The 27,500-nt window shown below is 44.8% G+C and overlaps 2 protein-coding genes across 2 annotated transcripts in view; one reads left to right on the top strand and one right to left on the bottom strand.

Moving 5' to 3' along the window:
• The window catches only part of LOC121551698 (polycomb protein suz12-A), a 32,405-nt gene extending 24,570 nt beyond the window's left edge, over positions 1-7,835 (top strand). Inside the window, exons 14-16 of the mRNA XM_041864418.1 lie at positions 2,167-2,365; positions 2,651-2,730; positions 6,782-7,835. Of these exons, the coding sequence (XP_041720352.1) occupies positions 2,167-2,365; positions 2,651-2,730; positions 6,782-7,232 (730 nt within the window). The 3' untranslated portion in view covers positions 7,233-7,835. The remainder of the gene's footprint in view (positions 1-2,166; positions 2,366-2,650; positions 2,731-6,781) is intronic.
• Positions 7,836-17,338: 9,503 nt separating this feature from the next.
• LOC121551697 (cytokine receptor-like factor 3) overlaps positions 17,339-27,500 on the bottom strand; it is an 18,754-nt gene continuing 8,592 nt past the window's right edge. The window contains exons 3-10 of the mRNA XM_041864416.2: positions 22,525-22,732; positions 22,050-22,137; positions 21,740-21,917; positions 21,551-21,608; positions 20,973-21,137; positions 20,176-20,314; positions 19,943-20,055; positions 17,339-19,785 (exon numbers count right to left, since the gene is read on the bottom strand). Coding sequence (XP_041720350.1) covers positions 19,517-19,785; positions 19,943-20,055; positions 20,176-20,314; positions 20,973-21,137; positions 21,551-21,608; positions 21,740-21,917; positions 22,050-22,137; positions 22,525-22,732 — 1,218 coding nt within the window. The 3' untranslated portion in view covers positions 17,339-19,516. The remainder of the gene's footprint in view (positions 19,786-19,942; positions 20,056-20,175; positions 20,315-20,972; positions 21,138-21,550; positions 21,609-21,739; positions 21,918-22,049; positions 22,138-22,524; positions 22,733-27,500) is intronic.

Below are 27,500 nucleotides of genomic sequence, written 5' to 3'. Positions count from 1 at the left end.
TGGGTACACACACACACACACACACGTCTGTGTCAGACACACACAGACACATCCTCGTCTGCAGGTAACACACACCCCTATAGTGGAAGAGGCCAATTCAACTTGAAGTCCAGGTAGCAGATATGTATCAGATATGTATGTAGTTGGTTCTGTATATTAGCTAATAGTTGACCCCCATGCTCACTGAAGTCCGTGACAATGTTCCGTCTCTGCTGGTGCTGCTGGCTGTTTGAGATGCTTTAGAAGCCACATTGCTGGTAGGGACAGCATCCACTTTGAGAAGCAACTTCTTGCTGAAGCACTCCTTCCATTGTTGATAGCCGTGGAAGTTCTCAGGGATGAAATGTGCCCCACAGATTGACTAGTAGACGCTCAATTCGCCCGGTTTCCACTAGTTACACTACATGACCAAAAGTATGTGGACACCTGCTCGTCGAACATCTCATTCCAAAATCATGGGCATTAATATGGAGCTGGTCCCCCCTTTGCTGCTATAACAGCCTCCACTCTTCTGGGAAGGATTTCCACTAGATTATGAAACATTGCTGCAGGGACTTGCTTCCATTCAGCCACAAGAGCATTAGTGAGGTCGGGCACTGATGTTGGGCGATTAGGCCTGGCTCGCAGTCGGCGTTCCAATTCATCCCAAAGGTGTTTGTCGGGGTTGAGGTCAGGGTTCTGTGCAGGCCAGTCAAGTTCTTCCACACCTCCACATTTCATGAAGCTCCCGACAAACAGTTATTGTGCTGACGTTGCTTCCAGAGGCAATTTGGAACTCGTAGTGAGTGTTTCAACCGAGGACAGACTATTTTTACGTGCTTCAGCACTCGGCGGTCCCGTTCTGTGAGCTTGTGTGGCCTACCACTTCGCGGCTGAGCTGTTGTTGCTCCTAGACGTTTCCACTTCACAATAACAGCACTTACAGTTGACCGGGGCAGCTCTAGCAGGGCAGATATTTGACCAACTGACTTGTTGGAACGGTAAGCCATTCTACTGCCAATGATTGTCTATAGAGATTGCATGGCTGTGTGCTCGATTTTATACACTTGTCAGCAACGGTTGTGACTGAAATAGCCAAATCCACTAATTTGAAGGGGTGTCCACATACTTTTGTGTATATATAGTGAACCAATCGTAAATATTCATGAAAACAAAAACGTGCTTTTTGGTCTTAATTTAAGGTTAGGCATAAGGTTAGCAGTGTGGTTAAGGGACCAATTCATCTCACTTTTCTTTTCATTCACCGTGTGACGATGACCACAGGGTGTTTTTTTTCCAAAGTTAGAGCTGATTTGGAGAGAACCTCAAACCCAACTTTTAGAACAACATAATATTATAACAATTTATTTAAGAGTTTGTAATTTGGGAATGTTTTCTTGAGGTGCTCTAAGTTACTATTATATGTGTTTCTGGCATTGAGAAATAGGAGCTGCTTTGAACATCCGTCTTTACCTCTCTCTCTCTCTCTACGCCTCTCCTCTCTTCCTGTAGGATCTTTACCTCTCTCTCTTTCCCTCTACCCCTCTCCTCTCTTCCTGTAAGATCTTTACCTCTCTCCCCCTCTACCCCTCTCATCTCTTCCTGTAAGATCTTTACCTCTCTCTCTTTCCCTCTACCCCTGTCCTCTCTTCCTGTAGGATCTTTACCTCTCTCTCTTTCCCTCTACCCCTCTCCTCTCTTCCTGTAGGATATTTACCTCTCTCTCTCTCTCCCTCTACGCCTCTCCTCTCTTCCTGTAGGATCTTTACCTCTCTCTCTCTCTCCCTCTACCCCTCTCCTCTCTTCCTGTAGGATATTTACCTCTCTCTCTCTCTCTCCCTCTACCCCTCTCCTCTCTTCCTGTAGGATCTTTACCTCTCTCTCTCTCTCCCTCTACCCCTCTCCTCGCTTCCTGTAGGATCTTTACCTCTCTCTCTCTCTCTCTCTCTCTCCCTCTACCCCTCTCCTCTCTTCCTGTAGGATCTTTACCTCTCTCTCTCTCTCTCTCTCTCTCTCTCCCTCTACCCCTCTCCTCTCTTCCTGTAGGATCTTTACCTCTCTAATTCTCTCTACCCCTCTCCTCTCTTCCTGTAGGCTAAAGCATGTATGTATGTACAACCGTGTATGCAGGTACAATTGACCTACTCACTTACTAACCCCTCCCTCCCTCTCTCTCTCCTCCCCCAGACCTAAGCGTCTTCTCCCCCCCAGTCTGTGTGAGTTCCTGGAGGTTGATGGAGGAGAGGGAGACCAGCAGAGAATCATCACTGGTCACAACCGCCTCTACTTCCGGTCAGACAGCTGTACCCCCAAAACACCCCAGGAGGTAGAGCACGACAGTGAGGATGAGACAGACCCCTTCTGGCTCCGAGAGAGGACCATCATGGTGAGAGTCACACACTGAGCAGGTAGCTACCACACACAGTGAGAGGTGAGAGGACTATCATGGTGAGGGGGTGACACACACTGTTCCTGCACTTACCTTTTGTACAGTTCTGTTTATTCAGATTGTGTGTGTGGTGTTGCATTACACTAAGATTCACACATTAGGCCCAAACCCAGGTCGACTCTGCACCCATTACAGACTGTAGGGATTAGAGTACAGAGCCACATTGGGTTTGGAGTCTCCAATTTGACTCTGGATCCACTCTGACTGTTGTTCTGTCTACAGCAAATACAGGAGTTTACAGACGTGAATGATGGAGAGAAGGAGGTGATGAAACTATGGAACCTCCATGTTATGAAGTATGGGTACGTACCACACACACACACCTACCTCCATGTTATGAAGTATGGATTCATATCTCCCATTAAAGCCCTGGCCTCATCATAAAGCCTTTGTTTAAAGCTTCATAAGACAGTGTTGTGTGTCAGTGTCATTCTCTAAAGCTTCATAAGATGTTGCTGTGATTCTCTAAAGCTTCATAAGACTGTCCTGTGTGTCAGTGTCATTCTCTAAAGCTTCATAAGACTGTCCTGTGTGTCAGTGTCATTCTCTAAAGCTTCATAAGACGTTGCTGGGTGTCAGTGTCATTCTCTAAAGCTTCATAAGACGTTGCTGTGTGTCAGTGTCATTCTCTAAAGCTTCATAAGACGTTGCTGGGTGTCAGTGTCATTCTCTAAAGCTTCATAAGACTGTCCTGTGTGTCAGTGTCATTCTCTAAAGCTTCATAAGACGTTGCTGGGTGTCAGTGTCATTCTCTAAAGCTTCATAAGACGTTGCTGTGTGTCAGTGTCATTCTCTAAAGCTTCATAAGACGTTGCTGTGTGTCAGTGTCATTCTCTAAAGCTTCATAAGACGTTGCTGGGTGTCAGTGTCATTCTCTTGAACTCTGATATGCTGCTGTTCAGCTTCCTCTTCCAAGCTCCGCCTCCCTTCTGGCATCCTCTGTCATTTTAAGATAGTAGTATATGTAGCAACTCTAGCTAGGTTTCCATCCAATCAAAATGTTAGCTGAAATGGGCTAGTTAAGTGACTGTCCGTAGCTAGGTTTCCATCCAATTGGCGACAGATTTTAATGCAAATATTCTAAAATCTGCATATAAACACACTTTCCCACCAGAGATGTTTCCATCGAATTGACGTGTTGTGGATGAAAGGCTGTGTGATGACATAGTGCACATGAAAATAACTTTTGCAGTTAAATTCCCATGTACTGAATTAAAAAAAATACAATTTAAATGGATTTCCATCGCATTTTCAACTCTACTGGTGGTTTTGTCAGCAAAAATCTTGCGTTTATATAGTGAATGTACCCTCTGGTCTTGGCCCGTGCGCTCTAGCCAACAGCTGGCAGATACAGTGTGGGAATAGCCTACATGATGACATTATTATGGACACAGGCTAGATTTATTTTTATTTGTCAAACGGCAGCCAAGCATCGATCATCATTCCCACGGGGGGCCAGTATAAAAAAAATATATATGTATTCACTAACTGTAAGTCGCTCTGGATAAGAGCGTCTGCTAAATGACGTAAATATAATATAAATATATCATGTCACCAGAATAAGAGACTCAATATTTATTGGAAAGGAGCTCATCACCGTGCACTTTCACCACCCTGTGAAGTTCATAACTTATTTCACCTGTAGCCTAAACAACTGAGTGGTAGTGGGAGGACCACACCATATCGTCGCATGACTCCAAGTTTACTTCCATATGATTGTTGGATGGAAACCTGGTTAATGACATCTATTTCTCACTCATTTAACCATTTAGAGAGTTAAAAGATGCTCTCAAACAATCAATCAATCAAATGTATTTATAAAGCCCTTTTTACATCAGCAGATGTCACAAAGTGCTATACAGAAACCCAGCCTTAAACCCCAAACAGCAAGCAATGCAGATGTAGAAGCACGGTGGCTAGGAAAAACTCCCTAGAAAGGCAGAAACCTAGAGAGGAACCAGGCTCTGAGGGGTGGCCATTCCCCTTCTGGCTGTGCCGGGTGGAGATTATAAAAGTACATGGCCATTAAGGCCAGATTTGTTCTTCAAGATGATCAAACGTTCATAGATGACCAGCAGGGTCAAATAATAATCACAGTGGTTGTAGAGGTTGCAACAGGTCAGTACATCAGGAGTAAATATCAGTTGGCTTTTCATAGCCGAGCATTCAGAGGTCGAGACAGCAGGTGCGGTAGAGAGAGAGGGAGAGCAAGAGAGAGTCGAAAACAGCAGGTCCGGGACAAGGACAGGTCAGGGTTCCATAGCCGCAGGCAGAAGAGTGGAATCTGGAGCAGCAGCACGACCAGGTGGACTGGGGACAGCAAGGAGTCATCAGGCCAGGTAGTCCTGAGGCATGGTCCTAGGAGTCATCAGGCCAGGTAGTCCTGAGGCATGGTCCTAGGGCTCAGGTCCTCCGGGAGGAGAGAGAGAATTAGAGGGAGCATACTTAAATTCACACAGGACACCGGATAAGACAGGAGAATAACACCAGATATATCAGACTGACCCTAGCCCCCCGGCACATAGACTATTGCAGCATAGATACTGGAGGCTGAGACGGGGGGTCGGGGGACACTGTGGCCCCGTCCGACGATACCCCCGGACAGGGCCAACCAGGCAGGATATAACCCCACCCACTTTGCCAAAGCACAGCCCCCACACCACCAGAGGGATATCAACAGACCACCAACTTACTACCCTGAGACGAGGCTGAGTATAGTCCACAAAGATCTCCTCCACCGCACACCCTGAGGGGGCGCAAAACCGGACAGGAAGATCACGTCTGTGACTCAACCCACTCAAGTGACGCACCCCTCCTAGGGACGGCATGGAAGAGCACTAGTAAGCCAGTGACTCAGCCCATGTAATAGGGTCAGAGGCAGAGAATCCCAGTGGAGAGAGAGGAGCCGGCCAGGCAGAGACAGCAAGGGCGGTTCGTCGCTCCAGTGCCTTTCCGTTCACCTTCACATCCCTGGGCCAGACTACACTCAATCATAGGACCTACTGAAGAGATGAGTCTTCAGTAAAGACTTAAAGGTCGAGACAGAGTCTGCGTCTCTCACATGGATAGGCAGACCATTCCATAACAATGTAGCTCTATAGGAGGAGGCCCTGCCTCCAGCTGTTTGCTTAGAAATTCTAGGGACAATAAGGAGGCCTGTATCTTGTGACCGTAGCGTACATGTAGGTATGTATAACAGGACCAACTCTGAGAGATAAGTAGGAGCAAGTCCTGTACTGCTTTGTAGGTTAGCAGTAAAACCTTAATATGGAGGTTAAACACAATGTGCCCTCCATATTAACACAATGTGACCTCCATATTAACACAATGTGACCTCCATATTAACACAATGTGACCTCCATATTAACACAATGTGACCTCCATATTAACACAATGTAACCTCCATATTAACCAGGCGCTCTAGATTAGAGCCTCCATTGTGTCTGGAGCAGGCTGAACGTTTGACATCTCCACTCTAACCCCTCTACTCTAACCCCTCCTCCTCTACTCTAACCCCCTACTCTAACCCTCCTCTTCTCTACTCTAACCCCCCACTCTAACCCTCCTCCTCTCTACTCTAACCCTTCTCTACTCTAACCCCCTACTCTAACCCTCCTCTTCTCTACTCTAACCCCCTACTCTAACCCTCCTCCTCTCTACTCGAACCCTCCTCCTCTACTCTAACCCCCTACTCTAACCCTCCTCTTCTCTACTCTAACCCCCTACTCTAACCCTCCTCCTCTCTACTCGAACCCTCCTCCTCTACTCTAACCCCCTACTCTAACCCTCCTCTTCTCTACTCTAACCCCCCACTCTAACCCTCCTCCTCTCTACTCTAACCCTTCTCTACTCTAACCCCCTACTCTAACCCTCCTCTTCTCTACTCTAACCCCCTACTCTAACCCTCCTCTTCTCTACTCTAACCCCCCCACTCTAACCCCCCACTCTAACCCCCTACTCTAACCCTCCTCTTCTCTACTCTAACCCCTTACTCTAACCCCCCACTCTAACCCCCTACTCTAACCCTCCTCTTCTCTACTCTAACCCCCTACTCTAACCCTCCTCTTCTCTACTCTAACCCCCTACTCTAACCCTCCTCTTCTCTACTCTAACCCCTTACTCTAACCCCCTACTCTAACCCTCTACTCTAACCCTCCTCCTCTCTACTCTAACCCCTCACTCTAACCCCCTACTCTAACCCTCCTCCTCTCTACTCTAACCCCTCACTCTAACCCCCTACTCTAACCCTCCTCTTCTCTACTCTAACCCCTCACTCTAACCCCCTACTCCTCTCTACTCTAACCCTCTTCCTCTAACCCCCAATCTAACCCTCCTCCTCTCTCTGCCCCTCAGCTACATAGCAGATAACCAGATGAACGGAGCGTGTCTGGCGTTTGTGGAAGGTTGCGGTGCGTACATCGCCAGGAAGAACCTCTGTAGGAACTTCCTGTTACACCTGGTCAGCATGCACGACTTTAAACTGGTTACCACGACAACCATCAACCAGGCCATGACACGCCTCCGACACATCCAGCAGACCCAGCGGCAGGAGGGAGGAGAGGGGGATGGAGAGGGGGATGGAGGAGCAGGAGAGGGGGATGGAGGAGAGGAGAGGGCGACGGCGCTGGAGTCTCAGCCTGAGCTGGAACCCGACTATGACACATGTAATGACCACAACACGTATGGTAAGAGTAACCATGGTAATGGCCGCACCAATGGAAACGGCATCGGCGATGATGATGAAGAAGCTGGTAGTTCTGTTGCTGTGGAAACGTCCAGGCCGAGCAAGAGGCATAAGTTCTGAGGTTCCCTCCGCCCCTCTCCTGGAAGAGTGATAAGAATCTAAAATGGCGCCCGGCGATGGTGATTGGCTGGGTGGAGGGTGAAAGAGGGTGTGGTGTTGGTAGTGATTGGAGGGAATAAGAGACTCATGATGACATCATTCCAAACAGGCACTGGGTGTTGGGTTTACTGTATAGAGGTGGTGGGCCAGAATCATTTAAGCCCATTTGGACACACACATAAATACACACACACACACTCATTGTCCCACTGGTTATAGCAGGGATACATACATCTAGTGTTTTCCCATGTCTGGTTCTTCAGTCTCCCATGATGTCATTAGAGTAACATTACAATGACCATGAGTTCTGAGTAACTTAGCCTGGGTCCCAAAAAGCACCTTATTCCCTTTATAGTAGTGCACGACTTTTCACCAGGCTAGCATTCTGTCCAGGAGGTGTACTTGTACATCAAGCTGCCGTTCTGGCTATTACAAAGCTTACTTACTGTTTTTGTCCAGGGCCCTAAATAGATCAGAGGTCCCCAAGCTGTTTCACTCAGGCCCCCCTTCCAGCACTGGGGAACATCCATTTCAGGCCCCCCTTCCAGCACTGGGGAACATCCATTTCAGGCCCCCCTTCCAGCACTGGGGAACATCCATTTCAGGCCCCCCTTCCAGCACTGGGGAACATCCATTTCAGGCCCCCCTTCCAGCACTGGGGAACATCCATTTCAGGCCCCCCTTCCAGCACTGGGGAACATCCACAAGCACTGTTCATACCCCTCTTATTGGCAGAGAGAACATTCTGCAGGTTTAAAGCTTATTTCCTGCAATTCTATACATTTTGCCATGTCTAATGTGTATTCATGTGATATTTGAGTGACCAAGAAAATGAGTATCTAAGGGCAAAAAAAAAAAAAACGTTAGCCGACATGGCCTAGTTGATCTGGACATTCCTGACAAGTTATAAAAAGCTCTCTAAGGAATGCAATGACTGACATTACAAGAGGAACTGATGATGCAATACCCAATTTAGACATTGCACCTTGTGCATTCTACTATTACAACTTTCAGGAGTAAGTTTTAAAGCTGGACTGAGTTCCTTATATATATATATATATACACTTTTTTTTTGTGTGTGGGGAACCCCGTGCCCCCCCCCACTCCCCCCCCCCAGTTTGGGAACCACTGATATATGGAATAGGGTGGCATTTGGGACGTACAATCAGACTCTGTACTGTGTCCATCCTCACTGGTCCAACCTACTTTAGCACCCGTCTGGGGCGGCAGGTAGCTTAGTGGTTAAGAGCGTTGTGCCAGTAACCGAAAGGTCGCTTGTTCTAATCCCCGAGCCAACTAGGTGAAAAATCTGTCGATGTGCCCTTGAGCAAGGCACTTAAACCTAATTGCTCCTGTAAGTCGCTCTGGATAAGAGCGTCTGCTGAATGACTAAAATGTAAATGTCTTGTCTCAGGTGCCTGTTTGAGACGGACTATGGTGTCTGTGCACTATATAGGGAATAGGGTGCCATTTGAGACCGACTCGCTTTGGGACGTACTCGTTTTACATATATACACACACACACATACATATATATACACACATACATATGTATGTGTGTGTATGTATATATATATATATATATATAGATACACTGCTCAAAAAAATAAAGGGAACACTTAAACAACACATCCTAGATCTGAATGAATGAAATAATCTTATTAAATACTTTTTTCTTTACATAGTTGAATGTGCTGACAACAAAATCACACAAAAATTATCAATGGAAATCAAATGTATCAACCCATGGAGGTCTGGATTTGGAGTCACCCTCAAAATTAAAGTGGAAAACCACACTACAGGCTGATCCAACTTTGATGTAATGTCCTTAAAACAAGTCAAAATGAGGCTCAGTAGTGTGTGTGGCCTCCACGTGCCTGTATGACCTCCCTACAACGCCTGGGCATGCTCCTGATGTGGTGGCGGATGGTCTCCTGAGGGATCTCCTCCCAGACCTGGACTAAAGCATCCGCCAACTCCTGGACAGTCTGTGGTGCAACGTGGCGTTGGTGGATGGAGCGAGACATGATGTCCCAGATGTGCTCAATTGGATTCAGGTCTGGGGAACGGGTGGGCCAGTCCATAGCATCAATGCCTTCCTCTTGCAGGAACTGCTGACACACTCCAGCCACATGAGGTCTAGCATTGTCTTGCATTAGGAGGAACCCAGGGCCAACCGCACCAGCATATGGTCTCACAAGGGGTCTGAGGATCTCATCTCGGTACCTAATGGCAGTCAGGCTACCTCTGGCGAGCACATGGAGGGCTGTGCGGCCCCCCAAAGAAATGCCACCCCACACCATGACTGACCCACCGCCAAACCGGTCATGCTGGAGGATGTTGCAGGCAGCAGAACGTTCTCCACGGCGTCTCCAGACTCTGTCATGTCTGTCACGTGCTCAGTGTGAACCTGCTTTCATCTGTGAAGAGCACAGGGCGCCAGTGGCGAATTTGCCAATCTTGGTGTTCTCTGGCAAATGCCAAACGTCCTGCACGGTGTTGGGCTGTAAGCACAACCCCCACCTGTGGACGTCGGGCCCTCATACCACCCTCATGGAGTCTGTTTCTGACCGTTTGAGCAGACACATGCACATTTGTGGCCTGCTGGAGGTCATTTTGCAGGGCTCTGGCAGTGCTCCTCCTGCTCCTCCTTGCACAAAGGCGGAGTTAGCGGTCCTGCTGCTGGGTTGTTGCCCTCCTACGGCCTCCTCCACGTCTCCTGATGTACTGGCCTGTCTCCTGGTAGCGCCTCCATGCTCTGGACACTACGCTGACAGACACAGCAAACGTTCTTGACACAGCTCGCATTGATGTGCCATCCTGGATGAGCTGCACTACCTGAGCCACTTGTGTGGGTTGTAGACTCTGTCTCATGCTACCACTAGAGTGAAAGCACCGCCAGCATTCAAAAGTGACCAAAACATCAGCCAGGAAGCATAGGAACTGAGAAGTGGTCTGTGGTCACCACCTGCAAAACCAGTCCTTTATTGGGGGTGTCTTGCTAATTGCCTATAATTTCCACCTGTTGTCTATTCCATTTGCACAACAGCATGTGAAATTTATTGTCAATCAGTGTTGCTTCCTAAGTGGACAGTTTGATTTCACAGAAGTGTGATTGAGTTGGAGTTACATTGTGTTGTTTAAGTGTTCCCTTTATTTTTTTGAGCAGTGTATGTATGTATGTATGTGTGTGTGTGTGTATATATATATATATATATATAATATATATATATATATATAATATATATATATGTATGTGTGTGTGTGTGTGTGTGTGTGTGTGTGTGTGTATGTACAGTGGGGAAAAAAAGTATTTAGTCAGCCACCAATTGTGCAAGTTCTCCCACTTAAAAAGATGAGAGAGGCCTGTAATTTTCATCATAGGTACACGTCAACTATGACAGACAAATTGAGGAAAAAAAATCCAGAAAATCCCATTGTAGGATTTTTAATGAATTTATTTGCAAATTATGGTGGAAAATAAGTATTTGGTCACCTACAAACAAGCAAGATTTCTGGCTCTCACAGACCTGTAACTTCTTCTTTCAGAGGCTCCTCTGTCCTCCACTCGTTACCTGTAATAATGGCACCTGTTTGAACTTGTTATCAGTATAAAATACACCTGTCCACAACCTCAAACAGTCACACTCCAAACTTCACAATGGCCAAGACCAAAGAGCTGTCAAAGGACACCAAAAACAAAATTGTAGACCTGCACCAGGCTGGGAAGACTGAATCTGCAATAGGTAAGCAGCTTGGTTTGAAGAAATCAACTGTGGGAGCAATTATTAGGAAATGGAAGACATACAAGACCACTGATAATCTCCCTCGATCTGGGGGCTCCACGCAAGATCTCACCCCGTGGGGTCAAAATGATCACAAGAACGGTGAGCAAAAATCCCAGAACCACACGGGGGGACCTAGTGAATGACCTGCAGAGAGCTGGGACCAAAGTAACAAAGCCAACCATCAGTAACACACTACGCCGCCAGGGGACTCAAATCCTGCAGTGCGAGACGTGTCCCCCTGCTTAAGCCAGTCATGTCCAGGCCCGTCTGAAGTGCATTTGGATGATCCAGAAGAGGATTGGGAGAATGTCATATGGTCAGATGAAACCAAAATATAACTTTTTTTTTTTTTTTCAACTCGTCATGTTTGGAGGACAAAGAATGCTGAGTTGCATCCAAAGAACACCATACCTACTGTGAAGCATGGGGTTGGAAACATCATGCTTTGGGGCTGTTTTTCTGCAAAGGGACCAGGACGACTGATCCGTGTAAAGGAAAGAATGAATGGGGCCATGTATCGTGAGATTTTGAGTGAAACCCTCCTTCCATCAGCAAGGGCATTGAAGATGAAACGTGGCTGGGTCTTTCAGCATGACAATGATCCCAAACACACCGCCCGGGCAACGAAGGAGTGGCTTCGTAAGAAGCATTTCAAGGTCCTGGAGTGGCCTAGCCAGTCTCCAGATCTCAACCCCATAGAAAATCTTTGGAGGGAGTTGAAAGTCTGTGTTGCCCAGCGACAGCCCCAAAACATCACTGCTCTAGAGGAGATCTGCATGGAGGAATGGGCCAAAATACCAGCAACAGTGTGTGAAAACCTTGTGAAGACTTACAGAAAACGTTTGACCTGTGTCATTGCCAACAAAGGGTATATAACAAAGTATTGAGAAACTTTTGTTATTGATCAAATACTTATTTTCCACCATCATATGCCAATAAATTCATTAAAAATCCTACAATGTGATTTTCTGGAAATTTTTTTCTCATTTTGTCTGTCATAGTTGACGTGTACCTATGATGAAAATTACAGGCCTCTCTCATCTTCTTAAGTGGGAGAACTTGCACAATTGGTGGCTGACTAAATACTTTTTTTCCCCACTGTATGTGTTTCAGTATAGAGACAAACCGAAAAGCCTTGGGTTGTATTCACTAGGAACGAAACTGGGATGGGACTACCTGAACTTGTCCAATATAAACGCTTGTTTTCGTTTTCCGTTGCAAAACGTTTTGCTACAGTGTGCCCTAATGAATACAACCTTAATGTATTGTTTTTTATAAGGGGAATGGTTGATTGTATGATGATGCATTCTGAACTGGAATGTTTTATTGTTGATGTTTATTGTTATGGTGGCCATTTTGAGGCTGAACTTGACGATGGAACGCTGGTCTGATCTGAAGTCCAGCTCTTGGAAACAGTGTTCTTGGACTATAAGGTGTCTATGGGCTCAGGGTAGAAAGATCACTTTACCCACAATCCTAAACTAAATGTGTACTGCTATCAGACCTCTGTTCAAGTACTACTTGGAGGCGATGAACGTTTGCTCTAGCCTGCCTGGAGTGCTAGATGGGAGGGGGTTATATTTTTGGGACTATTATATTGGTCCATTATGCCAGGCAAGCTCAATGAAGCACAGGAAAAAGTATTTTAAATAGTAATTTGAAAGCAGGTCTGGTTACCACTGTCAGTCCAGGTCCAGTGATGCTACTAGATAGATTATTCAGGCCCTCAGCAAGCACTGATCACAGGTCATCTGTAACCTTTGAGGTCATTAGGTCCAAGGTTCAGTTACACTGTATGACCTCATTCATCATCAAGCTATCCCAAAAACCGTGCGGTGTCCCAAATGGCACCTTATTCCCTATATAGTGCACTATTTTTGACCATGTCCCATAGGGTAGTGCACTACTTAGGGAATAGAATGCCATTTGGGATGCATTCTTACTATGTTGGACTAATTTGGCAAAGTCAGTGTTGACTTGCTAAACATAAACTATAGTAAAATATCAGCACTATGATGTTAAAGTTGGGAGTTAAATGTTTTTGTTGAGTTTCCTGACCAAAGGGAGTTGGATTTGCTGCAGGTTTTCCACTCTTTTCCTCAGCTGTGAAACTGTCACAAATGGCATCTTTATTTTCTATACAGCGCACCATCGGGTCCTGGTCAAAAGTAGTAAGGACCACAGGAGGCTGGTGGCACCTTAATTGGGGAGGACAGGCTCGTGGTAATGGCATCAAACACATGGTTTCCATGTGTTTTGATGCCATTCACTCCGTTCCAGCCATTATGAGCCGTCCTCCCCTCAGCAGCCTCCACTGGTATGGGCCCTGGTCAGAAGTGGTGCACTATATAGGAAGTAGGGTGTCATTTCAGATGCAAACTTTGCCTCTCCCGTGATGGGGTGGATCTTTTCTGGTGTGAACTCATTGCAATCGATCAGGACCCCAAACAAAGGAAGCTGTTCCTGCTTTCTGTAGCTGTGTGTGTAGTATGTCGGCTGGGGTCATGTTCAGTTGGCACAAAACGGGGGGGTAGGAGGTACGATCTGTACGATTCCAATAAGAAACACTTGTCTTCAGTTGCTAAATGTTTTGCTACAGATGGCCTTAATGAACATGACCCAGGTTTGTGTGTACGCACTCATCACTTCAGAAAAAAGACCAGATAAGAAAATGTGATTTTTAAAAAAATGCAAAAGAAAAACAGGACTTTGTACACCAACATCCTAAAACCAGCTCGACGTTGGGAATTTAGTAATAAAGGAGTCAAATGTTTTTTCTATTTAAAAAGAATAAAGATGCTTTGTACTATTACTATTAACGTCTCATGTGGTTTTAATTGAATGGATACGGTTCTAACACTACTGGTCATGTTCCTGTAACTATCTCATGGATACGGTTCTAACACTACTGGTCATGTTCCTGTAACTATCTCATGGATACGGTTCTAACACTACTGGTCATGTTCCTGTAACTATCTCATGGATACGGTTCTAACACTACTGGTCATGTTCCTGTAACTATCTCATGGATACGGTTCTAACACTACTGGTCCTGTTCCTGTAACTATCTCATGGATACGGTTCTAACACTACTGGTCCTGTTCCTGTAACTATCTCATGGATACGGTTCTAACACTACTGGTCCTGTTCCTGTAACTATCTCATGGATACGGTTCTAACACTACTGGTCCTGTTCCTGTAACTATCTCATGGATACGGTTCTAACACTACTGGTCCTGTTCCTGTAACTATCTCATGGATACGGTTCTAACACTACTGGTCCTGTTCCTGTAACTATCTCATGGATACGGTTCTAACACTACTGGTCCTGTTCCTGTAACTATCTCATGGATACGGTTCTAACACTACTGGTCCTGTTCCTGTAACTATCTCATGGATACGGTTCTAACACTACTGGTCCTGTTCCTGTTCCTGTCTCATGGATACGGTTCTAACACTACTGGTCCTGTTCCTGTCTCATGGATACGGTTCTAACACTACTGGTCCTGTTCCTGTCTCATGGATACGGTTCTAACACTACTGGTCCTGTTCCTGTCTCATGGATACGGTTCTAACACTACTGGTCCTGTTCCTGTCTCATGGATACGGTTCTAACACTACTGGTCCTGTTCCTGTCTCATGGATACGGTTCTAACACTACTGGTCCTGTTCCTGTCTCATGGATACGGTTCTAACACTACTGGTCCTGTTCCTGTAACTATCTCATGGATACGGTTCTAACACTACTGGTCCTGTAACTATCTCATGGATACGGTTCTAACACTACTGGTCCTGTAACTATCTCATGGATACGGTTCTAACACTACTGGTCCTGTAACTATCTCATGGATACGGTTCTAACACTACTGGTCCTGTAACTATCTCATGGATACGGTTCTAACACTACTGGTCCTGTTCCTGTAACCATCTCATGGATACGGTTCTAACACTACTGGTCCTGTTCCTGTAACCATCTCATGGATACGGTTCTCGTCATGTTACTAACTATATCTCATATTACGATAGGGGAAACACCTTTTTAGCTAGTCCGAGGATAGTACTTTTCAGACTGGGCCAGTAGAAATGTGCCAAACAACCCCTTCAGGCCAGCCAAATGTTGTATTTTCAAACATCGCACGGGCCGGCAAATTTTAGACCCGATTTGTTTTTTTATTTTTTTGGTAGATCAGCTTAATATTGCAGATAGATTGTATCTTCTATCAATGTAATTGTCTGCATCACTTCCAATCCCCCATGTTATATATATATACTCCCCTTTATTACTTTTCAACCCCGCCATCCTTTCCCTACTTGGAGTAATTTAGTGAACAACAACGCTTAGGCCTCTACTTCCGGTCTATACTTACTATCTACACCTTATGGACAGAGTTAATTTTACAATAATTCTATTATATATTATTTATTTTTTTTGCTCCTGAACTTCTTCTACTCTCAACCTCTCCGATCATTTTCATGATGTCCATCCGGTTTGCTTCTATATGCCATATCTTTCTAACTGTGCTCTTTCCCAAAAGCTCCCAACATACAACCTATATACTTATTATGGACACAGTATGCTTACATTATTAGTTATCTTGTTATTTGTTGTTATTTGTTATTAGTCCCATCCTTCAACTCTATTCAATACCTCCCATCTATCTCTTAACACCATCCATATTGGATTTCTATTTGCCATATGTTTCAACTGTACTGTGATGTTTTACAAAAGTTCTGAACCTTTCTATTCTCATTGCTTCTACATTTACATTACATTTACATTTTAGTCATTTAGCAGACGCTCTTATCCAGAGCGACTTACAGTTAGTGAGTGCATACATAATTTTTTCATACTGGCCCCCCGTGGGAATCGAACCCACAACCCTGGCGTTGCAAACACCATGCTCTACCAACTGAGCTACATCCCTGCTAGCCATTCGCTCCCCTACCCTGGACGACGCTGGGCCAATTGTGTGCCGCCCCATGGGTCTCCCGGTCGCGGCTGGCGACAGATTGTGAATTAAAAATAAACATTTTTGCTAAAAGTATTATTATATTATTGATTGATTATGACTTTTCAGATCACCCAGTAATGCTATCTGCAAGGTTAGCTCCAGGTAAATATTGCAATCCTTTAGCCATTCCTGGACCTGTGTCCAAAAACAAGCTACAAAATGGACAGAACCAAAACAAATGATTCTGTCTTCACTGCAAAATCTGCAGAGCTGGGAAGATTGTATCCCCCATATAAATAACATTATATTGGTAGCAAGAATTTTCTACAATAATTTAAATTGAAAGATTCTAATTTTTGAATCCGGTGTCGTTTTGCATGTCAGTTCATAAACACTATGCCATGGGATCGGTACGTCAAAGATCTCTTCCCAACTATTTTGCAATCTATATGGGACGGCTGTCAATCCTTTGGTCCTTAAGTGAAACTGATATACTTTTTTATTTATCACAGTTTTCCTTAACCAATTATGTTCTTTAATGCAAGGCCGACAGACAAGTTCCTTACTTTCTCCCCCTTCCACTTTCCTCTTCCACTTTTGCGGTAAGACTGCAATTATTTGGTTGTAATTTTGGGTAGAGCAGACATTTCCATATGTTTTTGTTAGCTGCATGTGCGACATAACTCCACCAGTCCTACCGATGATATCATTTACGAAGATTCTTTTTTGACAGAATGTTTAAAAAAAGGTATAAAGGTTTTTTGTCAATTAGTATATTTGAATTTAACCACAATATTTGTTGCATTATTTGTTCTGTCGTTTCTGGAGGATTAAATTGAAATTGCAACCAACTTCTATGGCTTGTTTTAGAAATAGTGATATGTGGGAGATTATTTCCTTTTCAAATAACTGAAAGTGAGAGGTTGTAATCTGAATAAAGGGAAAAAGGCCTTTCTTGAACATTGGGTGAGACAATCTTACTAATTTGCTTGAGAACCAGTTCGGATTTAAAGTATAACTTTTGTATGACTGAAGCTTTTAGTGATAGGTCTAATGCTTTAATATTTAATAATTTATGTCCTCCGAATTCATATTCATTATATAAATATGCCCTTTTAATTTTGTCTGGCTTGCCGTTCCAAATAAAATTGAATATTTTTTTTCTCATAATTTAAAAAACTGTTAATTTTAAAAACTAGACCCGATTGTTACCCTGGCTAGTAGAAATTGTCTGCTAGCCTGGCTGGCCCAAAATCCTAAAGTTCTATCCATCTCTTCACGTAGCTCCAATTGGATGGTTTCATATTTCAGACAAAATAACCCAAAATAGACTGACTAAGCAATTTATTTAATTTTTCTGGGGCATTCATTCTGTACTGAAGGTAGGTACAATGAGGTATACACAGATCTCAAAATAATAAGCCTTATAACAAGCAGGACTGGGGTCAATTCCATTTAGGAAATCAACTCACATTCCACTTTTCCTCTATTTGGAAATTTCAGTTAACCTCCTGAATTGAAATGGAACTGAGCCCAACCCTGATTACAAGTCACAGTCTGCGTTCCAAATGGAACCCTATTCCCTACATGGTGCACTACTTTTGACCAGCCCCTATGGACTCTGTTCTAAAGTAGTGCACTATATAGGGAATAGGGTGCCATTTGGAACGAACGCACAGTTAAAGGAATCAGAGACGGATGTTTGCATGAAGAGGGTGGTGGATGATGAGACGGACAGTTGAGTACCTTAACTGGTGGCCTGGTTCCATTTCCAACCCCAGCACCTTACCCTTGCACCATGGCAGTCTTTCACTGATTTTGGACATGAAGCAACACTTTCTGCAATACTGCCACAGTAACTATATATAGCTACATACTGTGTTCAGATACACCTTTTATCTACAAGCAGTGTCTTACAGCATGTATGAGCAGACATGTCCCTGTTAACATGTTACTGAGAAACTGTCACATCTTTAAAACATTTAAGTCAGTCTGCTGAAGAGAGCTCTCTGTAGACCACCTCAACCATTCCATATCTGCAGACACACAGGATGCGTCCCAAATGTCACCCTATTCCCTATAGTGCACTAGAGGAAACAGGAAATAGGGTGTCTTAGGACGGGACCTCTATAATTCACATCTCACAAGTAGAACAAGTTCCCCCCCAAAACAATTCACATGAAAGTACATCGCAATGTCTACAAGTGAAGTTACATTATTGCATGGCTGTGAATACTGTTATGACGATTGTCTTAGCAAAAACAAATGTAAAACGTAAAAAAAAAAAAAAAGCACATTTAAGAGCATGAAATGGAATCTGATTCAGAACACTTACAGATCTAGAACTTTGTACACACCGTGAGTTCTGCTCACACCGAGAGAGAGAGATGGTAGAAGAGGGTTTAGATCTCTGGAGTAAGTTGTTTCACCGTGGTGGTGTTTGTCTTGTGGTAAACCAGACCAGCATGCTTTGCAGCTCAGGCGTTTGATGAAAGGAAAACGTCTCTCTCTGATCACTTCTAAGATCTCTGAACCACCCCTTGTTCTTCTCACATTTTAAAAGACAACACCACCATTTTGTGACTTTTGGAGAGAGTCTGCATCTGAAATTGGCACAGAAAATGGCACCCTATTCCCTATATAGTGCACTACTTTAGACCAGGGCCCATAGGGCACTATGTAGGAAATAGGGTGCCATTTGTCTCTTGAAAAGGAGGAATTATTGTTCAGTTCTGGTACGTGAGTCTGTATCGTACGGCAGGATATCTGATCAGCCATTTCAAAAAAGGGCTTTGCATACATTATGTCGATCCAGGTGCCAAGAGGAGAAAGGTGTGCTACTGGAGTTTAGATGTTCTGACACCAGAGAAGACAGCTCTCAGCCATTACAAGTCATACCTGGAGGAAGCGTAGGTAGCTGCAGAAGGCCAACTGAAACCTTTCCCAGGGTGTAAGGAACTAATGGGTCACACAGTGGGTAAAGGAGGGGTACATTACTGTAAACAACGCCAGTTGAATTCACATTTAGAAATGGAACTGACCCCAACACTGAAAAGTTGCCATAGGGGGTAGAGGCTAGGGTAAGTGTTTAGGGGTAAGTGTCCAAGGCAGTGGTATTCAAAGTCGGGGGTCGCGACCCCACTAAACAAAAAGTAAGAGTACAGATTATTGTATGAAACGATATACAAACGTTTGAGAAATAATTAGAAAAATACAATTTGAGTACATTTAGGTTTCTTTTCATTTTGATAAGAGATAAATGTAATGAATGAAGGGTTATTTGTTGATGTAAAAATCTAAATGTACCGATTTTAAGGTTGTCATTCTTTTGGGGGTGGGTTCAGGATAAATTATTGCATAAAAATAGGGTCCCCGCTGAAAAAGTTTGAATACCACTGGTTTAAGGGGTCGGTCTATGGGTTGATTTGGGACAGGACAACAGCACGAGGTTGGCAGTCCAACTCCAGCAGACAGGACTGACAGGGCTGCTATCCAATCAGCAACCTCAGAACACCAGCACCTTCCAACCAGGGTGGGCTAAGGAACAGCCAAAGAACAGGCAGTCCACCCCCTGGTCCAGCAGCCAATCAAACACCACTTCCCGGTTCCCTGAGCCAATCGTAACCCTCAGCTTGAAGTTGCCTCCGTCGCTAAGGTTGTTGTTGTTGCTAACAGGAAGTAGGTTGACCACTTCCATATCAAAGGTCACAGCAGAGCCGAGGGTGACGGAAGGCAGCTGGTTGGTCATCTCTTTACCGTTGACAAACACCGCTCCTGGAGGGAGAGGAGAGGAGGAGGAGGAAGAGGGGAGGGATAGAAGGAGAGAGAAATCTCAGTCAAGTTTTCTAACTTTTAACGCTGCTGCTACTCTGCAATTGTACGCTTTACAAAAAAAAAAAAAAAACATTTGAAAAAGTGATTTTGAGTGTACCATTGGTGGAGATGCAGACAGCCTGGTCTCTCTGGAGAGACTCTGCCTCTCCCTCACACCCCACACACAACCCGATACTGTCCTGCTTGTCCACCTGGCCCGTCGCAGAGATCCTACACAAGCATGCACACACACACACACATTAATCACAGCATAACATTACGCTAGAGATTGTGATTGAGAGAGAGAGAGAGAGAGAGAGAGAGAGAGGAAGAAAGTGTGTGAGTACTGACTTGAAGGTGAGCGTCTGTCCACAGAAGTACGTTGGAGCGTTGGAGTAGAGAACCCCAGCTTTAGAGGGGGAGGAGTCACTCCGCATGGCGATGTTTCTTCTACTGCTGAGGATGTAGCCCTCACTGCCTGGACACCACTCTGGTTAGAGAAACACACAACACCCAGAAGAAGACAGCAACCATGACAACAGTACATCTTCAGTCGAGGCCGACTGCATTCAACAGGTCTGGCTCCAGCAGACACCTTCTCACGCCACTGAGACATAGGAGATGAGACAGGATGTTGAATGATGCCAGAGACAACGGTGCATTACCGCCACCAACAACATGGGTGGTGAAATTACATTTAGAATTACAAGCTAGGTACTTGCTAGTGTGTACTAACTAGCTAGTGTATGTGTACTAGCTAGTGTATGCGTACTAGCTAGCTAGCCTAGGTAGTGTGTACTAGCTAGCTGTACTAGCTAGCTGCACAAGCAACAGTGGCTAACATTACGCCCTGGACCAGAGCTAGTGCCCTGACTGTTTATGTGGTAGGATACTGACACCCTGGACCAGAGCCAGTGACTCACAATACACGAGACCAACAAACGTCTACATGTTGCGCGCGCACATACCCTCTGAGATGCTAAAATAGCACCAGAGACGCTAAAATAGCACCAGAGACGCTAAAATAGCACCAGAGACGCTAAAATAGCACCAGAGACACTAAAATAGCACCAGACGCTAAAATAGCACCAGAGACGCTAAAATACCCTCTGAGACGCATGTGGTGCCAGTATGGTGTGTGTGTTTACCATGGGGTGCCAGTGTGGTGTATCCTGTCTGTGGGACGCTCCAGGGGCTCCACTCGGTGCGTCCTTCCCCCCGGGCACACACCCTGAACAGATGATCAGTGTGGGGGTCCAGGTGTTGGACCAGGAACTCCTGCTCCGGCCCGATATAGGCATCCTCATACTGACCTGAAGTGGAAGATACCCAGGTCAGGACCACAGAGATCAATTACTATTTATTATTAATAAAGCACTATTCCGATTATAAAGTACCATTAATATAATTACATTTTATAATATATTTCACATAATATGATATAATATTAATATTATCAAGCACTATTAATAAAGTACTAATATTTAATTATATGGTTAGGACAACATTCACGGGCGCAAACTTGAGAAAATAAACAGATTCACGGGATCAGCGCCACTACACTAAGACAGCGTCGCTGGACCCTTTGTTTAGGAATTCATCCGCATTCATATTATTATTATCATATTGAATAAATATGAATGATATAGAATCACATAGAAATTAATAAGTTATGGGATATGAAATCATTTGACTCGACCTTCATATTTTCGACCTAGGTACTGACCAGACACTGAGCGATGATACTGCAGACGGTAGTCCTGCACCGCAAACTCATCATCCACCTAGAGAGAGAGAGTTAGGAAACACAACCCCACAGTACAGTGTACTAGTTAGTTAATATCCGTGTTATAACATCTGTAGGGTGTGTTAGTTCATATCAGTGTTATAACATCTGTAGGGTGTGTCCCCTCACCTTACACCAGCGTACTAACACACTGCCAGGTCTCTCCTGGAGTTCCTCTATCTGGACTGGAGGGTGTGAAGAGACTGATCCGTGGCGTGACACTCTCTCTCTCACCGTGTACAGCAGAGAGTCATCCAGCTGGGCAGACACACACGGCACGTCTACCAACACTGGAACCTCCGGGAGGCTGGGACACACACACACACGCCGAGTTAACCTTTACATTGTATACTTAAAAGTTACAACATACACAAAGAGAGTATGATAATTCGCTCCCTCCCCCCTCTCTCTCTCTCTCTCTCTCTCTCTCTCTATCCACCTGTCCAGCTGGATCTGAAGGGCCTTCTTGGTGAAACTCCCCAGCTTGTCCTCCTTCTCCCCCACACCACAACGGATAGCTACCTCACCTGAAGAGAGGAGAGGGGGAGAGAGAAAGAGAGAGATTAAAACCTTTAAATCAGTTGAATTACTGTAGATGAATAATGAAATAGGAGGCCCCTGAGGTTTCTTGGTACTGAGGAGGAGGACCGGAGCAATAGGGGAAACAGGATTCTGATGGTGTGTAATAAAAAGAGTCAGAATAATTTGGGGGGTTATTACGGTAATGTGTTTTTGCATATCCCCAACTCCCCCTGAGACACTCTCAGGGAGGGGGATCACGGCCAAGTTTGCCATTGTACAGCGCCCCCTGGAGCAGTCAGGGTTAAGTGCCTTGCTCAAGGGCACAGCATTTTAGTGGTATTCGAACCAGCAACCTTTCGGTCCATGCGTCCCTCCGTCTGCCTATACCTTACCCTCACGGAGAAGCTCGTCGGCAGTGCTGACTCCATGTTCTATGAGTTTCTGGCAGTCGTCCAGCGGTCGTACGCTGTCCTGCTCGATGACATCCACCTCGCTAAGGAGCACGCTCAGGCGCTCCACCAGGAGACGGGTCACAGCCGCCTGGAGCTCAGAGAAATGACGCTTCAGCGCCTCCCTGGCCTGAGACGAGCTGCCTCGCACCTGGACGAGGGAGAGGAGAGAGGAAGGAGGGAGAGAGAGAGAAAGGAGAATGGACCAGTTAAATTGTTTTAATCTCTAGTTTATAGAAATGACGCTTCAACGCTTCCCTGGCCTGAGACGAGCTGCCTCGCGCCTGGATTGACAGGGTGGGGATTGATTGATTGGTTACATTTATCTGCTAACTTTGTGCGAGAAATGCTAAAACGTTAGCATTTGGAAACAGTGCCAGTCCCCCAACGGAACAGGAAGCTGGTGGTTAGTCGTTTGCAGTGAAACTCAGTCTCCGTTTCAGTTCCTCTTAACAGACAAGCATGCTGAGCTGAACTCCTGTCAGTCTGGTAGTTTCATACTATTTCTGTCCCAAATGGCTAGTAGCTTTATAGTGCACTACTTTTGACCAGGGCCCATAGAGCTCTGGTCAAAAGTAGTGCACTATATAGGGAGCTTTTTGGGACACACTCACTGACTGACAGTCCTCCTCTCACTCTCACTTAGACTATGAGAGCGAGAGAGCGAGACAGAGAGAAGGAAACCGAAGAGAGCAGAGGCGCTGCACTGATAAAACAGGAAATGCCTCACTGGAGCCATTGCATCACTTCCTGGTGTCTATCAGTTTTGTGGAGATAAGGACAGTGTCCTAAATGACACCCTATTCTCTATATAGTGAACTCCTTTTGACCAGGACCCAATGGTAGTGCACTATGGAGGGAATAGGGTACCATTTGGGATGTTGCCTAAGATAATAAATATTTTGGGACGGAGGAGGATGGGAAAGCTAATATTGTCATCTGGAATACAATGACATGTCCACTGGGAGTGGAGGACATACAGCCTTTGGGAGAGAGAGATAAGAGGTGTGACAGAGAGAGTAAGAAAGAGAGAGAGAGACCAGAGAGAGAGAGAAGGCAAGAAGGGCATTTATGCCATCAAAAGGAAGATAAAATTCAACATACCAATTAGGATCTGGCTAAAAATACTTGAATCAGTTATAGAACCCATTGCCCTTTATGGTTCTGAGGTCTGGGGTCCGCTCACCAACCAAGAATTCACAAAATGGGACAAACACCAAATCGAGACTCTGCATGCAGAATTCTGCCAAAAATATCCTCTGTGTACATCGTAAAAACACAAAATAATGCATGCAGAGGAGAATTAGGCCGATACCAGCTAATTATCAAAATCCAGAAAAGAGACCACCTAAAAGGAAGCGATTCCCAAACCTTCCATAACAAAGCCATCACATACAGAGAGATGAACTTGGAGAAGAGTCCGCTGAGCAAGCTGGTCCTGGGACTCTGTTCACAAACACAAACAGACCCCCAGGACAGCAACACAATTAGACCCAACCAAATCATGAGAAAACAAAAAGATAATTACTTGACACATTGGAAAGAATTTACAAAAAAAACGGAGCAAACTAGAATGCTATTTGGCCCTAAACAGAGAGTTCACAGTGGCAGAATACCTGACCACTGTGACTGACCCAAAATTAAGGAAAGCTTTGACTATGTACAGACTCAGTGAGCATAGCTTTGCTATTGAGAAAGGCCGCCGTAGGCAGACCTGGCTCTCAAGAGAAGACAGGCTATGTGCACACTGCCCACAAAATGAGGTGGAAACTGAGCTGCACATCCTAACCTCCTGCCAAATGTATGACCATATTAGGGACACATATTTGCCTCAGATTACACAGACCAACAAAGAACTCAAAAACAAATGTATTTTGATAAACTCCCTTATCTACTGGGTGAAAAACCACAGTGTGCCATCACAGCTGCAAGATTTGTGACCTGTTGCCACAAGAAAAGGGCAACCAGTGAAGAACAAACACCATTGTAAATACAACCCATATTTATGTTTATTTATTTATTTTTGTACTTTAACTATTTGCACATTGTTACAACACTGTATATAGACATAATGACATTTGAAATGTCTTTATTCTTTTGGAACTTTTGTGAGTAATGTTTACTGTTAATATTTATTTACTATCTACTTCACTTGCTTTGGCAATGTTAACACACGTTTCCCATGACAATAAAGCCCCTTGAAGAGAGAGAGAGAGAGAGAGAGAGAGAGAGAGAGAGAGAGAGAGAGAGAGAGAGAGAGAGAGAGAGAGAGAGAGAGAGAGAGAGACAGAGAGAGAGAGAGAGGGGGTGGGAGAGAGAGACAGAGAGAGCGAGAGCGAGCGAGAGCGAGAGAGAGCGAGCGAGAGCGAGCGAGAGCGAGAGAGCGAGAGAGAGACAGAGAGACAGAGAGACAGAGAGACAGAGAGACAGAGAGACAGAGAGACAGAGAGAGAGAGAGAGAGAGAGAGGGCAACCTTGGGAAAATCCTCTGCATTATCATTAACAGCAGACTAGTTCATTTCCTCAGTGAAAACAATGTACTGAGCAAATGTCAAATTGGCTTTTTACCAAATTACCGTACGACAGACCACGTATTCACCCTGCACGCCCTAATTGACAAACAAACAAACCAAAACAAAGGCAAAGTCTTCTCATGCTTTGTTGATTTCAAAAAAGCTTTTGACTCAATTTGGCATGAGGGTCTGCTATACAAATTGATGGAAAGTGGGGTTGGGGGAAAAACATACGACATTATAAAATCCATGTACACAAACAACAAGTGTGCGGTTAAAATTGGCAAAAAACACACATTTCTTCCACATGGCCGTGGGGTGAGACAGGGATGCAGTTTAAGCCCCACCCTCTTCAACATATATATCAACGAATTGGCGAGGGCACTAGAACAGTCTGCAGCACCCGGCCTCACCCTACTAGAATCTGAAGTCAAATGTCTTCTGTTTGCTGATGATCTGGTGCTTCTGTCACCAACCAAGGAGGGCCTACAGCAGCACCTAGATCTTCTGCACAGATTCTGTCAGACCTGGGCCCTGACAGTAAATCTCAGTAAGACAAAAATAATGGTGTTCCAAAAAAGGTCCAGTTGCCAGGACCACAAATACAAATTCCATCTAGACACCGTTGCCCTAAAGCACACGAAAAACGATACATACCTCGGCCTAAACATCAGCGCCACAGGTAACTTCCACAAAGCTGTGAACGATCTGAGAGACAAGGCAAGAAGGGCCTTCTATGCCATCAAAAGGAACATAACATTTGACATATCAATTAGGATCTGGCTAAAAATACTTGAATCAGTTATAGAACCCATTGCCCTTTATGGTTCTGAGGTCTGGGGTCTGCTCACCAACCAATAATTCACAAAATGGGACAAACACCAAATTGAGACTCTGCATGCAGAATTCTGCAAAAACATCCTCCGTGTACAACGTAAAACACCAAATAATGCATGCAGAGCAGAATTAGGCCAATACCCGCTAATTATCAAAATCCAGAAAAGAGCCGTTAAATTCTATAACCACTTAAAAGGAAGCGATTCCCAAACCTTCCATAACAAAGCCATCACCTACAGAGAGATGAACTTGGAGAAGAGTCCCCTAAGTAAGCTTGTCCTGGGGCTCTGTTCACAAACACAAACAGACCCCACACAGCCCCAGGACAACAACAACACAACTAGACCCAACCAAATCATGAGAAAACAAAAAGATAATTACTTGACACATTGGAAAGAACAAACAAAAAAACAGAGCAAACTAGAATGCTATTTGGCCCTAAACAGAGAGTACACAGTGGCAGAATACCTGACCACTGTGACTGACCCAAACTTAAGGAAAGCTTTGACTATGTACAGACTCAGTGAGCATAGCCTTGCTATTGAGAAAGGCCGCCGTAGGCAGACCTGGCTCTCAAGAGAAGACAGGCTATGTGCACACTGCCCACAAAATGAGGTGGAAACTGAGCTGCACTTCCTAACCTCCTGCCAAATGTATGACCATATTAGAGACACATATTTCCCTCAGATTACAGCGATCCACAAAGAATTCGAAAACAAACCCAATTTTGATAAACTCCCTTACAGTGGGGAAAGAAAGTATTTAGTCAGCCACCAATTGTGCAAGTTCTCCCACTTAAAAAGATGAGAGAGGCCTGTAATTTTCATCATAGGTACACGTCAACTATGACAGACAAATTGAGGGAAAAAATTCCAGAAAATCACATTGTAGGATTTTTAATGAATTTATTTGCAAATTATGGTGGAAAATAAGTATTTGGTCACCTACAAACAAGCAAGATTTTTGGCTCTCACAGACCTGTAACTTCTTCTTTAAGAGGCTCCTCTGTCCTCCACTCGTTACCTGTATTAATGGCACCTGTTTGAACTTGTTATCAGTATAAAAGACACCTGTCCACAACCTCAAACAGTCACACTCCAAACTCCACTATGGCCAAGACCAAAGAGCTGTCAAAGGACACCAGAAACAAAATTGTAGACCTGCACCAGGCTGGGAAGACTGAATCTGCAATAGGTAAGCAGCTTGGTTTGAAGAAATCAACTGTGGGAGCAATTATTAGGAAATGGAAGACATACAAGACCACTGATAATCTCCCTCGATCTGGGGCTCCACGCAAGATCTCACCCCGTGGGGTCAAAATGATCACAAGAACGGTGAGCAAAAATCCCAGAACCACACGGGGGACCTAGTGAATGACCTGCAGAGAGCTGGGACCAAAGTAACAAAGCCTACCATCAGTAACACACTACGCCGCCAGGGACTCAAATCCTGCAGTGCCAGACGTGTCCCCCTGCTTAAGCCAGTACATGTCCAGGCCCGTCTGAAGTTTGCTAGAGTGCATTTGGATGATCCAGAAGAGGATTGGGAGAATGTCATATGGTCAGATGA

Source organism: Coregonus clupeaformis, chromosome 35 (assembly GCF_020615455.1).
Source record: "Coregonus clupeaformis isolate EN_2021a chromosome 35, ASM2061545v1, whole genome shotgun sequence".
Classification (NCBI taxonomy): Eukaryota; Metazoa; Chordata; class Actinopteri; order Salmoniformes; family Salmonidae; genus Coregonus; species Coregonus clupeaformis.
Note: the sequence above shows the minus strand (reverse complement) of the source record. Positions and strands in the feature narration are given on the sequence as shown.